Source organism: Equus quagga, chromosome 16 (assembly GCF_021613505.1).
Source record: "Equus quagga isolate Etosha38 chromosome 16, UCLA_HA_Equagga_1.0, whole genome shotgun sequence".
In the NCBI taxonomy this organism is placed as follows: domain Eukaryota; kingdom Metazoa; phylum Chordata; class Mammalia; order Perissodactyla; family Equidae; genus Equus; species Equus quagga.
In genome coordinates, this window is record NC_060282.1 from 67,418,296 (window position 1) to 67,431,763 (window position 13,468).

A 13,468-nucleotide genomic window follows, 5' to 3' on the forward strand; every position below is an offset into this window, starting at 1 on the left:
TTGAACCTATCTAATAGAAAAGCTCTGTCGGACTTCAGCACTGTCTGTGTTTAACACGATATATTTCTTTCTAGGATTTAGGTGTCGTGCATGGAAAACTACGTAGTGAATGGTTTTGTGAGTTCTAAAGCTAACATAAATTACTCTTGTATTTTCCTATATCAGGAAATAAAGATGGAGGAAGCTATGACCTACACAGGTATTCACACTTTTTATTCTCCCCAGCAGCTTCTTTCCCAATAATTGCATGATCCAGCCATTTCAACTAATTTCTGTCTGTTGCCGTTTGCACAGAGCATAGCTTGGGGCGCATGCATGTTCTAACAGCATTCTCCACCATATTGTGTCATTGGTTACAGATCTGTCGTTTTGCTTTTAAACCAGCTCACTGTCACAACAAGATGCGTCTCGGAGCATTTACTCACTCCCATGCTTGTTCGCTTGTTGGATGATGCTGTTAAGCGGAGAAGGATGTGCAGGGCAAAAGACCAGAATGAGCTTTGAGAGCCCTGGGGAGAGGGTGGGAAGATGATTTTCCTTTGGTTCTTACACATCGATTTGATGGAGAGGCTTCATAAAGACTAGCTAGAGGTTTTTATGAAATGTAATGTCAAAGGCACAAAAAGAGTAATGGGAATTTTAAGAGCACTGGAAAGCTGAAGTTGGAGGAAAGAGAGGCGCTTCCTTGTTAACAGTCCTTGATTAATTTTGGCGGTGAAAAGCAGTGATCTCATTCAGAAGGCTCTGCAGGGGGTGGTCACTGAAGACAAGATGCTGGGGGGCTGGGGACAAGTTACCTGGAACGAAGACCTGCAGATAGATCTCAACATAGCCCGGAGGCAACAATGCATGAGACACAGAAACTTCATCAACAGGCCTCAGCCCAGTCATCTTACCCTCCTGCACCCCCACCCATCCCTCTTACCCCATCGCGCTCTGGAGGGGGGACCAGACGCTTGGTGGCCCTTTCACTTGGTCACCCAGCATCATCAGCCCTTGCTAATTCTCCACTCTAAGCATAGACCTCAGGCGGGTTTGTCAGAAATGTGCCATGTGGGGCAGGAGGGGACTGTCCTTCCTACCTCTCCTGCGGGGAAATTGAGGCACAGCTGTGTGAGCACCCTAGTTAATGAATCCACTTGGGAGAAGAAATTCCATCAAAGAAACATGGACTTAATTGGTACCATCCATATTGATATCATCTCAGAGAAACAAAAGAATATTGCCATTCCAGGCCACCCTGTTCGCCCCACTGCCGCCCCTTCAGCCTCCTGAGCTGTGGTCTCAGATTCCTCCTTCGAGAGGGCAGCTCACGGGTCTGACCGCAAGCTAAATGACAATAGGAAAGGTGGTGAAGAAGATATAAACAAACAAAATAAAGGCAGCTGGACTCTTGAGGATACTTGGTAACCATTTATGTCTCTTCTCTTTCTCTTCTCTCTTGTCTTTCTCCTTTCCTTTCCTCGCTCTGGCCCCACCCCGACCCCGCGTCACCCCTAGCACACGTAAGACAGAGCAGAAGAACCCGCTCTTAAGCTGGTCTCACCCAGGATATGGGCTGACGAGGTAATGTCCCACACACCAACACTGTTTCACCTGCTTCCCGGGGGTCACATTAAGACATTTCCAAAGTGTGACATTTTAAATGGACCTCACACAAAATATTGACTTTCCAGTTGTTTTATGATGCACTCAAGTTTAAAGCTGGGGGATTTTTCAGGCTGGGCTTCTTTTACTTCTGTCATGACCGTGGTAAAAGGGTCTGAACAGGTTATTTAAGACAGCAGCCTGGTGAAAGCTGAGTGACAGAGCTATTCGCCATCAGGTCCTTCCTGGACAACTTTGAGATGACGAATCTTGAACTGCGTTCCAGCTGTACTCACATGGCAAGCGTCTGGGGCTCTCCCCTTCCCAAATCCTTGTCATCACCACTCAACGGGGCCAAATCCATCGTTTCTGAGGTTGTTTGACACAGCCTTGGCAATGTTAGCTGTTGATGGAGTCCCCTCTCTGGTAATGTGGCCATTGAAAGGATGCATGCAGGGTGACATAGTGGTAGCTGTTGCTTTTTTTTCTACTAAATTCCTTACCAAAGGACAAATCTAAGGATACTCTTTAGCTCAAAATGACTGGCATTTTCAGATTCTGCCATTTCACAACCCATGAGGCAAGCTGTCTTTCAGCTGATGTCCGTGTTGCAGGCAGGAAATCATAAAATGGGGTTACTGAGAGAGCACCTGGCTGTCACACCTGGGGAGTCACTGGACACCCAAATGCAGTGTTCACTGTGGCCTTACCTGCTCATTGTGTCCCGTTGGATTCAAACGGAACAGGTGCCGAACAAGTCGTCATATGTGTGGAGCTGCCGGAAAACTGCTGTCCCCAGATGGTGTTTTCCAGAACACAGCCCTCCAAAGATGGCACAAAGTGAGGGATTTCAGAAGCCTTGGTTCTCTAAGCTTTTGATTTCTTTTTTTTTAGAAAACTAACTAAAATGCATTTTTAGTCATGATATTTCATTACCAAAGACTGAGAAAAATGACAACCAAACCTGAAGAATTTGAAATTTGAAAATTCAACAGAGTATTTTAGAAAATTTATCTTGTACAAGATTGATTAAATAAGAATTTTTAAACTGCCTTCAATTTTGTGGATTTTCAAAACTTAACCCTTAGATTTCTTTAAGAGATCTTCGAAAAGCAAGTCTGTTCTCTATTCAACGTCGTTCTTTCTTTCTTTATTTTTTGCTGTGGGATGTGCATGAGGCAGGGGCAGCTGAAATGCTGTCCTTCCTTACCATGGTCGTTTTCCAGTTAGGACAAGCTCAGAGTGAGGACACAGCTCAAATAGTGGCCCCCATGACTCAGGAAATAATTTTTGGCTTGAGTTGAAAGCAATAATTTCTGTGTTGCAAAATAGAATAGGAGTTCCAATGGGGTGTTTATTTTTCCCATTGCATATGAAAGCTGATGCTGCTGCCCTTTGACGTCCAAGAAGAGCTCCTGGCAGCCGTGGTGTGTGTCCAGGGCCTGTGTGGGGCAGACAGTCAGTCCTTGGCAGCTTCACGCTGGCAGGGCTGTTTCCTGGCCCTTCTGTTCCACGCCCTGCAGGGCCACGCATGCTCCACCCTCAGCACCCATGCTTCTGTCATATTGCTTTGCTTGTTCTAATTCTTCTCACCTTATAGCAACAGTTCGTGCCTTGCAGACAGATGTGGGTGACATAGCTGTGTGTCAGAGGCTGTTTGGTACTGTGGTAGAGCACAGACACTGGAGCCAGACTGCCTTGGGTTCAGATCCCAGCCTTGCTGGTAAGAAGGTGAGAACGGAGTCCAGTGTGTATCAAGAAGCCCCAGTAATGATGGGTATTATCACAAAGGTGTAATATGGAATGCAAAACATTCACATGAAGGAGACAGTAGGTAAAAGGGAATAGTAAGTGATATTATAATTCCAAAGAATGTTACTATATTTTATAAGAAACACAAAAAGAGATACTCATCAGCACCACCACCATTTCCATGATCACTCATTGGCAACCCAGAGTTCAGTGCACAAATCCATTTTCTGAACTGCCCGAACCCCTTGAGATCAGAAGGAGAAAAGCCACCCATCACTGCCCTGCTCTGTTGCTCTAATGAGGCGTCCCCTGGTTCTCTTCGTCGCACCTCAGGACTCCATTGTATTTTTAAGCTGCCTTGCCCGCACGGTTGGACTCTTCTGTTGAAGGTGCTTGACCAAGAAATGAGTCAAGGTCAGAATGTGGGATTAAAGGGGCTGCAGGTGAGGTCAGCCTCCCCAGGCGATGAGGGGACTCAGGGTCAGAGTTGTTAGGGTGCGGGTCAGGGCCAGGCCACTGCCTGCGGGTGTGTAGTTTGCAGCCTGCACAGAAGTGTGCCATGGAGGGACAAGCAGGCGCTGAAATCCAGCCGAGGCTCCGCTAGACAAGCCACGCCAGCTGGTGAGGGTCAGTTTTTCTTCACGAGGCAGTGGCCACCCCGGTCAGCATCGTGGTCAGGGTCAGGTCAGCGTTCATCTAAGCTCCCAGAGAATGTTCAAAGCGTTTTCTTACTTTTCCAACAGTGCTTCTACTCCCAAGGCGTTGTTTCTTGTGCCACAGAAGAAGAAACCAAAGTGTTGCAGAACTTGAGATCCCCCCCAAACTGAAGGATAACATTGACTTTTAATCAGCTTCAATATATAGTAGGAAAGAAAGTAACCCTCTTTCATGCATTCAGTAAGAAAGAAGGAAAGAGTCTAAATGACCACTTCGAAGCAAGGTGCCGCCTTCAGGAAGAGCATAGTCAAGTGTTATCATTGCAACACAGAATGCTGAGTGCTTGCAACCCAGAGGAATCAAGGAAGGTCCCCAAGGAGATGGCATTTATGCTGCATGCTGAAGTCAGCACTGGAGTGATTTAGACACAGGCTAGTGAAGGAAGAAAGTCAGTCCAACTAGAAGGGACAGTGTGGGCAAAGGCAAGGTTCGTTTGGGGACTGTGATCAATTTGATGATAGTGCAAGGGAAGGGAGGAGAGAGATGAACGGAAGAGGTAGGCAGGGCCTGTTTTATGAAGAATGTTACATGTAGGGTGACCACATCATTTATCTTCCAAACAGGGATGCCTTCATTACGAAGGGGATAACAAAAATAGTTAAAATTATATAAATTTGATAGATGTATTTATATAATTTATAAATTCATTGTATTTAAAAACTGTTTTCTAAACTAAAATTCCGAAAATTCTGCACAAACGCTAAACTGAACGGGACGCCACGACAGCAGATGTAAACTGGGACCAGCCCAGGCAAACCAGACAACCTAGTCCCCTAGTCATGTGCTGCCTCTGAGGATTTGGTCCTTATCCTGACAGCAATAGGGAGCCATTCAAGAGGGTTAAACTGGAAGAAATCACATGAGAGGATTTGGGTTGATCAGATCAGGTAACGTGAATGGTTATGAGAACAGTTTTGTGGGTCAGACTGGGCACAAGTCCCAACTCCATGGCTCCCCCACTTTGGGGAGCATCCGTGAGCAGTATTACATAACTTACTATGTTCTCCTAAGCTCTTTATGTGTATTAAGTCATTTAGTCCTCACCATGACTCTGTGAGGTCAGGACTATGAGCGTCCCCATTTCACAGATGAGAAAATTGAGTCACAGAGAGACTAAGTAACTTTCCCCAGATTATATGCTGATAAATGGTGGAATAAGAAGTCAAACCCTTGGAATCTGCTTCTAGCGTGTGCTTTTAATCTTTAAACTATACTGATTCTCTTGGACAATTTATTTAAGCTTTTTATGACTTAATTTTCTCATCTGTTAAAAGGTCCTAATAATACATATGCATAATAATACATAAGGATTACATAAACTCATACCTGACAAGTGCTTAGCACAAGGAAGCCCTAAATTTATATTCTTCTATGATTGATGATGATAACAAATTTGAATAGTGAGAGATATATCAAAGAGCCCTAGAATTTTGAAGGACCTTTACCTTCACGTTAATGGATAATAAAATTTGCAGTTGGTTTTGGTTTTGGGTTTTTGGGAGTTTTTTTGGTGAGGAAGATTCACCCTGAGCTAACATCTGTGCCAACCTTCCTCTATTTTGTATGTGGGATACCGCCACAGCATGGCTGATGAGTGGAGTAGGTCCATGCCCGGGATCCAAACCCACGAACGCAGATAGCCGAAGCAGACAGAGCAGAACTTTAACCACTTGGCCACAGGGCTGGCTCCAAATTAGCAGTTTTTATTACTGATTAAGTGTTAAGAAAGGGGGAAGATTATGTGCATTTGTCCCAATAAGCAGATGCTATTTTAATCAGCCATTGACTATACAAAGTTATTCATCTATAGCTAAATGATATTTCTTACATTTATTTATAGTTCTATGCTGCCATCCTAGTTGAATGCTCATAGGCTTTTATTTGTAAAATAAACAGGTATCCCTGCAATTCATCAATAAATTATGTAGATTAGAAATCCTCTAGGCATAGCAAATGTCTATAAATAGTTATTTACAATTCGCTATTGGTTACTATGCAAGGACACCCAATTCAGAATCTCTGAAATTTCAAAATTCAAATCAAATCCCATTTCAATTTAAAACATGTTGTGTTTCAAGCAGCTGAAAATCACCCACAGTGCACACTGATTTGGTCCCAAATTCTAGAAACCCGGTGCCTTCAGAAAAACATTCAAAGAGAACACAAAAGAACGTGGAGGAGAAAGGAATGAGTAAGTTAGTGCAGATACTCTGTTCTCTCAATTTTGAAAGTCAAATGAGTGCCCTCAGACCTGCAACTTGGGGGGAGAACGGCCTTATTAATTAAAATGTCCTTCCAGTTAGCAAGAATCAACAAAAGTATAATGCTTTGTGAATTTCTGGTTGACCTATTACTTGCTCCTTTAAATTGTAGACGCCTCGCCAGGGGAAATCTCAAGTTTGCTGTTGAGGACGGTTACCCAGAGTCATCTCCAGAGGGGTGCTGTAATGGAGGGGCTCCCAGTGCTGAGGAAACTCAGAGGAAGGACACGAAAGGCTTTGTGGAGGGGATGATGCTCAAGTTTAATCTTGAAGGCTGAGAACTGGCTAGGATGATGAGGCAGAGAAGCACAGTGTAGGAATAAACACGGGCGCTGAGGAGGGAAAGCCTGGCTCTTTCAGGAAATTGTACATGGTTCCGTGAGGTGGGGGCGGAGGCCACGTGGGAAAAAGGAATGAAACTGACTGAAGAAATCGGTGGGAGGGGGCGGTCTCTCTAGAACTATTCTTTCTGCTTCTTATGACACCCGTAGCTCTTGTTGATTATAACACTGCTCCAGGAACAGTTAAAATTCCTCCCAAACGGGATCTCTAAGTTACCCATCTGTAGACTATAGCCCGATATAATTACCTGGTCATGTTTTTTAAAAGTAAATAATTGTCTCCAGAAAGAAATGTGACTCATCTTGAGACCTGCACGTATTTTTGAATTTCTTTTAGTGGTTTTGCAATCTTTCTATTTCCGGGATTGGATGAGAATTACCTGGAACTTGGAATTATCTACATTTATTCCAAAAATTCACTTTTCAAAACAAATCTGGTCACACCTTTCCTCCTTGAATAAAGAACTTCAGAGTGGCTCAAGAAAAGGGCACTGTTTTGTGAGACGAGAACTGGCAGAAACCAGGACAGACGTGGAAAATTTAGATTCTAATGTCTAATAAGTGTTTTAACTTTAGATTTTGATATAATTTTATGTTTGCAGAAAACGTGCAGGAATAGTTCCAAGAAACTTTACCCCATTTGCCTTGCTGCTTTCTCTTGTTCTCTCACTTGCTTTCTCCACATACACACGCACACCTCTTTTTTCCCTGAATCATTTGCGAGTAATTTGCAGACATCATATAACTTTACATATAGGAGCTTTAGTATGAATTCCCTAAGAACAAAAACATTCTTACATAACTGTTGTACATTTATCAAAATCAGGCCATTTGGCTTTGATAAAATACTATTATCTAATCCACCATCCATATACAAATATTGCCAATTGTCTCAATAATGTCATATTTATGGGGTTTTGGGGTGTCATTTTTCTGGTCTGGGATCCAATCCAGAATCACGTGTTGCAGTAAAGTGTCGTGTCTTCTAAGTCTCCTTCCATCTGGAATAGTTCCTCCACTTTTCACTGTCGTTCATGACATTCTAAAATACACAGGCCAGTTATTTTGTAAAATGTCCCCTTAATTGATTTTTCTCTGATGTTTGCCCATGATTGGACTGAAATTGTGCATTTCTGGCAGGCATATCACAAAAGTAATACTGTGCACTGGGGATGTCTTATGAGCAGCTCCATGACGTCTGTTTGGTGGTACCATCTTCCCTCGGCATCGCCATGCAATTGGTTCCAGGACCCCCTGGATACAAAACTCTGCAGATGCTCAGGTCTCATCTAAGATGGAGTAGTATATGCATATGACCTATGCACATCATCCCCTGTACTTTAAATCATCTTTAGATCACTTATAATACAATGTAAAGGCTATGTAAATAGTATTATACTGTATTGTTTAGGGAATAATGACAAAAAACAGAAAAAGACTGCATATGTTCAGTACAGACACAACCATTGTAGGCCTTTTGATCCGAAGGTGGTTGGATCCATGGATGTGGAACCCTAGACGTGGAGGGCCAACTCTATTACCTTTGATCGCCTGCTTAAGGAGGTGTTTTCTGGATTTGTCCACCATAAAATTACTATTTTTTTCTTTTTTTAATTAGTAAATAATTCATCCACTAGCTTTTGCAGGAATTCAGGGTTCTTGCCTGAATCATCGTTATTATAATGGCTGCAAGTTGGTGATTTTTCCAACTCTGTCATTCCTGCTGCATTGCTTAAGTGATATTCTACCATAGAGAAAAGATCTCCCGTCTGTCCTATTTATGTATTTATTTATATCAGTATGGACTCGTAGATTCTTATTTTATTCCATGTATATCCTTTTGCTACCATTTTTTATTTAAGTGTCCCAGATTTGGCCAAGGTGTCCCCTTGGGTGGCTTCTGTGTCCTTTGGTGCATCCTCATCATCTTTTGAGGACTTCATTGCTTTCTGGTCTAACAATATCTTCCAGGTTCATCTTGTATTTTCACTGCTCCACATCTGGAAGCAGCAATTCTTCCAAGGGCTCCAGGTCCTTATAAGCAGGGAGTGGCATTTGGACACCAAGATCTGGGTTTAAGGTGTATAAAATTTCCATGGAGGTGTCTTTGTATCTAGACCTTTTTGGTGGATGGAACTAAAATATACATATATCAACAGCCATTCTATACCCACAGCCATAGAGATATGTGTGGATGTAGCTATCTGATATGTTAAAAACCATATGTTTACACTGGCCCCTCTAATTCTAATTCAACACCATGAGCTTCATTCTAGTCTTCCTAGTTTCTATATTATAACTTCCTTTTCCAACAGTGAGAAATGTAGTTCCCATTATCCTCAATGGATTAACTCACTTCTTAAATGCTACAGTACACAGAAAGCAGTTTCAGAATTGCCAAATCATATCACTGCAAAAACAAACCTGCCAACTAACATTCAATACATTTGTCAGTTCTTTCTGTCTTTAGAATGAGAGAAAATAGTACTGTGTTCAAAGTTACTTGGGCCAGTTTCATGCCACCTGCTCCCCCCACCCCCGTTATTGTGGTTATGTTTTTCATTTGAAATAGAGTAAGATTTATTTATTTCTGTTTGTATTCCATTTTAGGTTGTATTTTTTCTCATCATTGTTAATTTAATTTTGTTTTTCAGTATGTAGCTCCAAAAGTCAAAACCTCAAAACGTATGTGCAGAGAAATGTTACTCCTTCCCACAGTCTCTTCCCACTGTACGCTGTAGATAACCCGTCTCATCCATTTCTGCCTTAACTTCTGTGTTTCTTGTTGCAATAATAAGCAGATGGTGTATATTTTATTTCTCTTACTTTTTTACACAAAGGTGGTATACTGTATCTATACTGTATTGCACTTGGTTTCTTTTTCACTTAAAAATATTATTTTCACTTCAAAAATATATCCTTTCTATCGTTCATAATGATCTGATTCTCTTCACCACTTCATAGTACTCCACTATGTGGATGTACCATTATTTACACAACTACTCTTTTATGTAAGGGCATTTCAGCTATTCTCATATTTTGCAATTACAAACAGTGCTGCAATAAACAGCCTTGTGCAAATATATTGCGTATTGTTGAGGATGTCTTCAGGGTAAATTCCTGGTCATGGGATTACTAGGTCATCAGGCAAATGCATGTAGGGCTGTTTGAAATATTGCCACATTCCCCTCCATATGAGTTGTACCATTTTGCATTCTCATCATCAATGTGTGAGAGTGTCTGCTTTCAACAGCTGTCAAGACTTTTAATTTTTTTCAATTAAATGAGAAAGAAAAAGTATCTGAGTGTGGTTTTAATTTGTATTGCTCTTGTTATGAGTAAAGTTGAGCATGCTTTTGAAAGTTTAAAGGCCATTTTACTCATTTTTGTGGCTTGTCTGGTTATGTCTTCTGCCCATTTTTCTGCCTGGTTTTTGAAAGAATTGTCAAGAAGAATTGATATCTAGGGGCTGGCTCCGTGGCCCAGTGGTTAAGTTTGCACGCTCTGCTGCGGCGGCCCAGGGTTCAGATCCTGGGCGCGGACATGGCACAGCTTGTCAGGCCACGTTGAGGCAGCGTCCCACATCCCACAACTAGAAGAACGTGCAACTAAGATATACAACAGTGTATGGGGGCGGGGGGGCCGGGGGTTGGGGAGATAAGCAGAAAAAAAAAAAAAAGAATTGATATCTTTATAATGCTGTCTTCTATCTAAGAACAAAGGTTGTCTTTCCATTTGGTCAAGGATAATTCCGGGTCTTTCAAGAGCTTTTTGAGGTATTTTTTTATAGGTTTTCCACATTTCTTGTTAAGTTTATTTATAAGTACTTTATCTTCGTTAATATTGTAAATAGAGTTTCCGCCATCATTAAAACCTTTACCTGATTGTGTATATGAGGGCTATTGGATTCTGAATATTAATTTTATATCCCTGTACCTTTTTAAATTTTTTATTTTTTGAGTTAATTTTTTCATTGGTTCTCTTGGGGTTTCCAGTTATACCGTCATACATTTGCAAATAAAGATAGCATGGCTTCTTTTCCAACTCGTGTGTCTCTGGTTGATTTCTCTTGTCTAATTGAACAAACTAATCCTTCCGGTACAGTATTACCTTGTTCCTATTCTTAGTGAAAATGCTTTTAGATTTCCCCATTAAGCGAGAAACAGGCTTTAGGACTAAGCTTTGTGCATTTTTATCATGTTAAGGAACTAGCCATTGATTTTTTTTTAAGTGTTTTTATCACTAATGAGTGTTGAATTTGTCAAAAGCCTTTTCAGCATCTATGGAGATGCTAGGATAATTTTCTCTTTAGATCTATTAATATGGTATGTTATTTTAATGGATTTGCTAAGAATGAACCAACCTTTCATTCCTGGAATAAGTCCCACTAGGTCATCATCTGTTATTTTCTTAATATAATATTGAATTCTGTTCCCTAATATCTTATTTAGGTTTTTTGTACCATATTAATAAATGATATCAATGTATAATTTTCTTTTCGCTTGTGCTAGCATTATCTTCTTAGCTATTGTATTGGTTTCTTATCACTGCTGTAACAAATTACCACAGTGCCTTAAAACAACACAAATTTATTCTCTTATGTTTCTGGAGGTCAGAAGTCTGAAATTGGTCTTACTAGGCTAAAATCAAGGTGGGCTAAAATCGGGTCTGAGTTCCTTCTGGGGCTCTAAGAGGGGACCCATTTCCTTGCCTTTTCCAGCTTCTGGAGGTTCCCTGATCCTTTGTTCATGACAGGTTTCACCATCTTCAAAGCTAGCAATGTAGCATCTTCAACTCTCAATCTCTCTCTGACCTCTGCATCTGAGGTCATGTCTTCTCTGACTCTTCTGCATCTTTCTCTAATAAGGACCTTTGTGATTACATCAGCCCCACCTGGATACTCCAGGATAATCTCCCCATCTCAAGATCCATAACTTAAATCATATCTAGAAAGTCCCTCTTGCCATATAAGGCAATATGGCCACAGTTTCTAGGGTTCAGAATGTGGACGTTGTTGGGGGACAGGTCCATTATTCTGCTTACCACAGCTAGCAGGCTTATACTTACTTCATAACAAGAGTTTGGAAGTTTTCTTTGATATTCTATGCTCTGGAACAGATTATATAGCATTGGGATTCTCTTTTCCTTAAAGATTTAGTAAAGTTTCCCTTTGAAACCATAAAAATCTGGTGCTCCTTTGCAGAGTAGTACTTTAATAACCTTTCTTTTCCTTCTTTGGAAATTGTTCTATTTAAGACTTCTATTCCTATTGGGTCAATTTCAATAAACTGTATTTTCCTGGGCAGTTTTCTATTTCATGTAGGTTTTCCGATTTATTTCCTTGTAGATCTGCAAAGTAGTCTCTTTTTTTTTTTAAGATTTTATTTTTCCTTTTTCTCCCCAAAACCCCCCATACATAGTTGTGTATTTTTAGTTGTGGGTCCCTCTAGTTGTGGCACGTGGGACACCGCCTCAGCATGGCCTGACGAGCAGTGCCATGTCTGCGCCCAGGATTCAACTGGTGAAACCCTGGGCCGCCAAAGTGGAGCGCGCGAACTTACCCACTCAGCCACGGGGCTGGCCCAGTCTCTTGTGTTTTAAATTTTGTGTATTTCAGACATAAGTCCTCCCTTGTCGTTTTCTATTTTGTATATTGGAACTTTCTCCCGTTTTTCTTAATTAGGCAAGCTAGCCATTATCTGTTTTGTACTTTTTTAAAGAGCCAGGATTTTGATTTATTAATTAGATATGCCATTTTTGTCTTCTCTAACTTATTAATTTCTGCTTTTACCTTTATTATTTACTTCCTTGTGCTTTCTTTTGATTTACATTGTTCTCTCTCCAGCTTTTTGAGTTTTAGGTTCAATGCACTTATTTCTTTCATAAATTCTAATACAAAGTGTTTTCATTATCATTATTTTTAAGACATTCTGTAATTATAGGTTTATGTTTCCCTTTCCACCTAGATGATGTTTAATAAAAGATTTGTCAGTTTCCAGGTGAAAAGGCTTTCTTGTTGTTTTACTTTTATTAATTTCTAATTTTATTGTATTGTGTCAAAGTGTTGTTTGTATTATTTCTATTTTATGCAACTTACTGATGCATTCTCTGTGACCTAATATATAATCAAATTATGTGTATTTCTGTGTGTGTTGGAGATGTAACTGTTCTCAGAGCATTCTGTTCAATACGTATTCCTGAGAACTCCCTGACTGATTATGTATTTAGGTCTTTATGTCCTTATTTATTTTTAGTCCTTTTGACCTGTCTTAGACTATCTCCTATTATTATACTTCTGTGTGCTTCTCATTGCATCTTCTATAGATAGATTCTTCTTTATAAAGATGGTTGCCTTTTTTTCCCTTTGGAATTTAGTAGGGTTTATATTTTTGTCCTATTGGTTGCCTTTGAACTTGCACATTTTTAATGCCCCTAGTCCCTGTTTCTTATTTAATCTTTTATTATCTTCTTGGTCAGCTTTTTTTTTTTTTAAATGCACCCATTTTTTTTTTTTTTAAAGATTTTATTATTTCCTTTTTCTCCCCAAAGCCCCCCGGTACATAGTTGCATATTCTTCGTTGTGGGTTCTTCTAGTTGTGACATGTGGGACGCTGCCTCAGCGTGGTCTGATGAGCAGTGCCATGTCCGCGCTCAGGATTCGAACCAACGAAACACTGGGCCGCTGCAGCGGAGCGCGCGAACTTAACCGCTCGGCCACGGGGCCAGCCCCTTGGTCAGCTTTTAATGGTGTTCTTTGACTCCCAACTATTGCTTGAACGATACTCCATGAGCTTCTTCTCTTTCAGCTTT

The 13,468-nt window shown here is 40.8% G+C and overlaps 1 protein-coding gene across 4 annotated transcripts in view; it reads left to right on the forward strand.

Annotated features, from left to right (window-relative positions):
- SULF1 (sulfatase 1) overlaps nucleotides 1-13,468 on the forward strand; it is a 176,750-nt gene that overhangs the window by 159,048 nt on the left and 4,234 nt on the right. Inside the window, exons 24-25 of one of the 4 annotated variants that reach the window (XM_046642717.1) lie at nucleotides 166-199; nucleotides 1,501-1,566. The exons of 2 other annotated variants lie outside the window; for them this stretch is intronic. In XM_046642717.1, coding sequence (XP_046498673.1) covers nucleotides 166-199; nucleotides 1,501-1,566 — 100 coding nt within the window. The remainder of the gene's footprint in view (nucleotides 1-165; nucleotides 200-1,500; nucleotides 1,567-13,468) is intronic. One more of the 4 variants, XM_046642718.1, reaches the window with a different exon arrangement.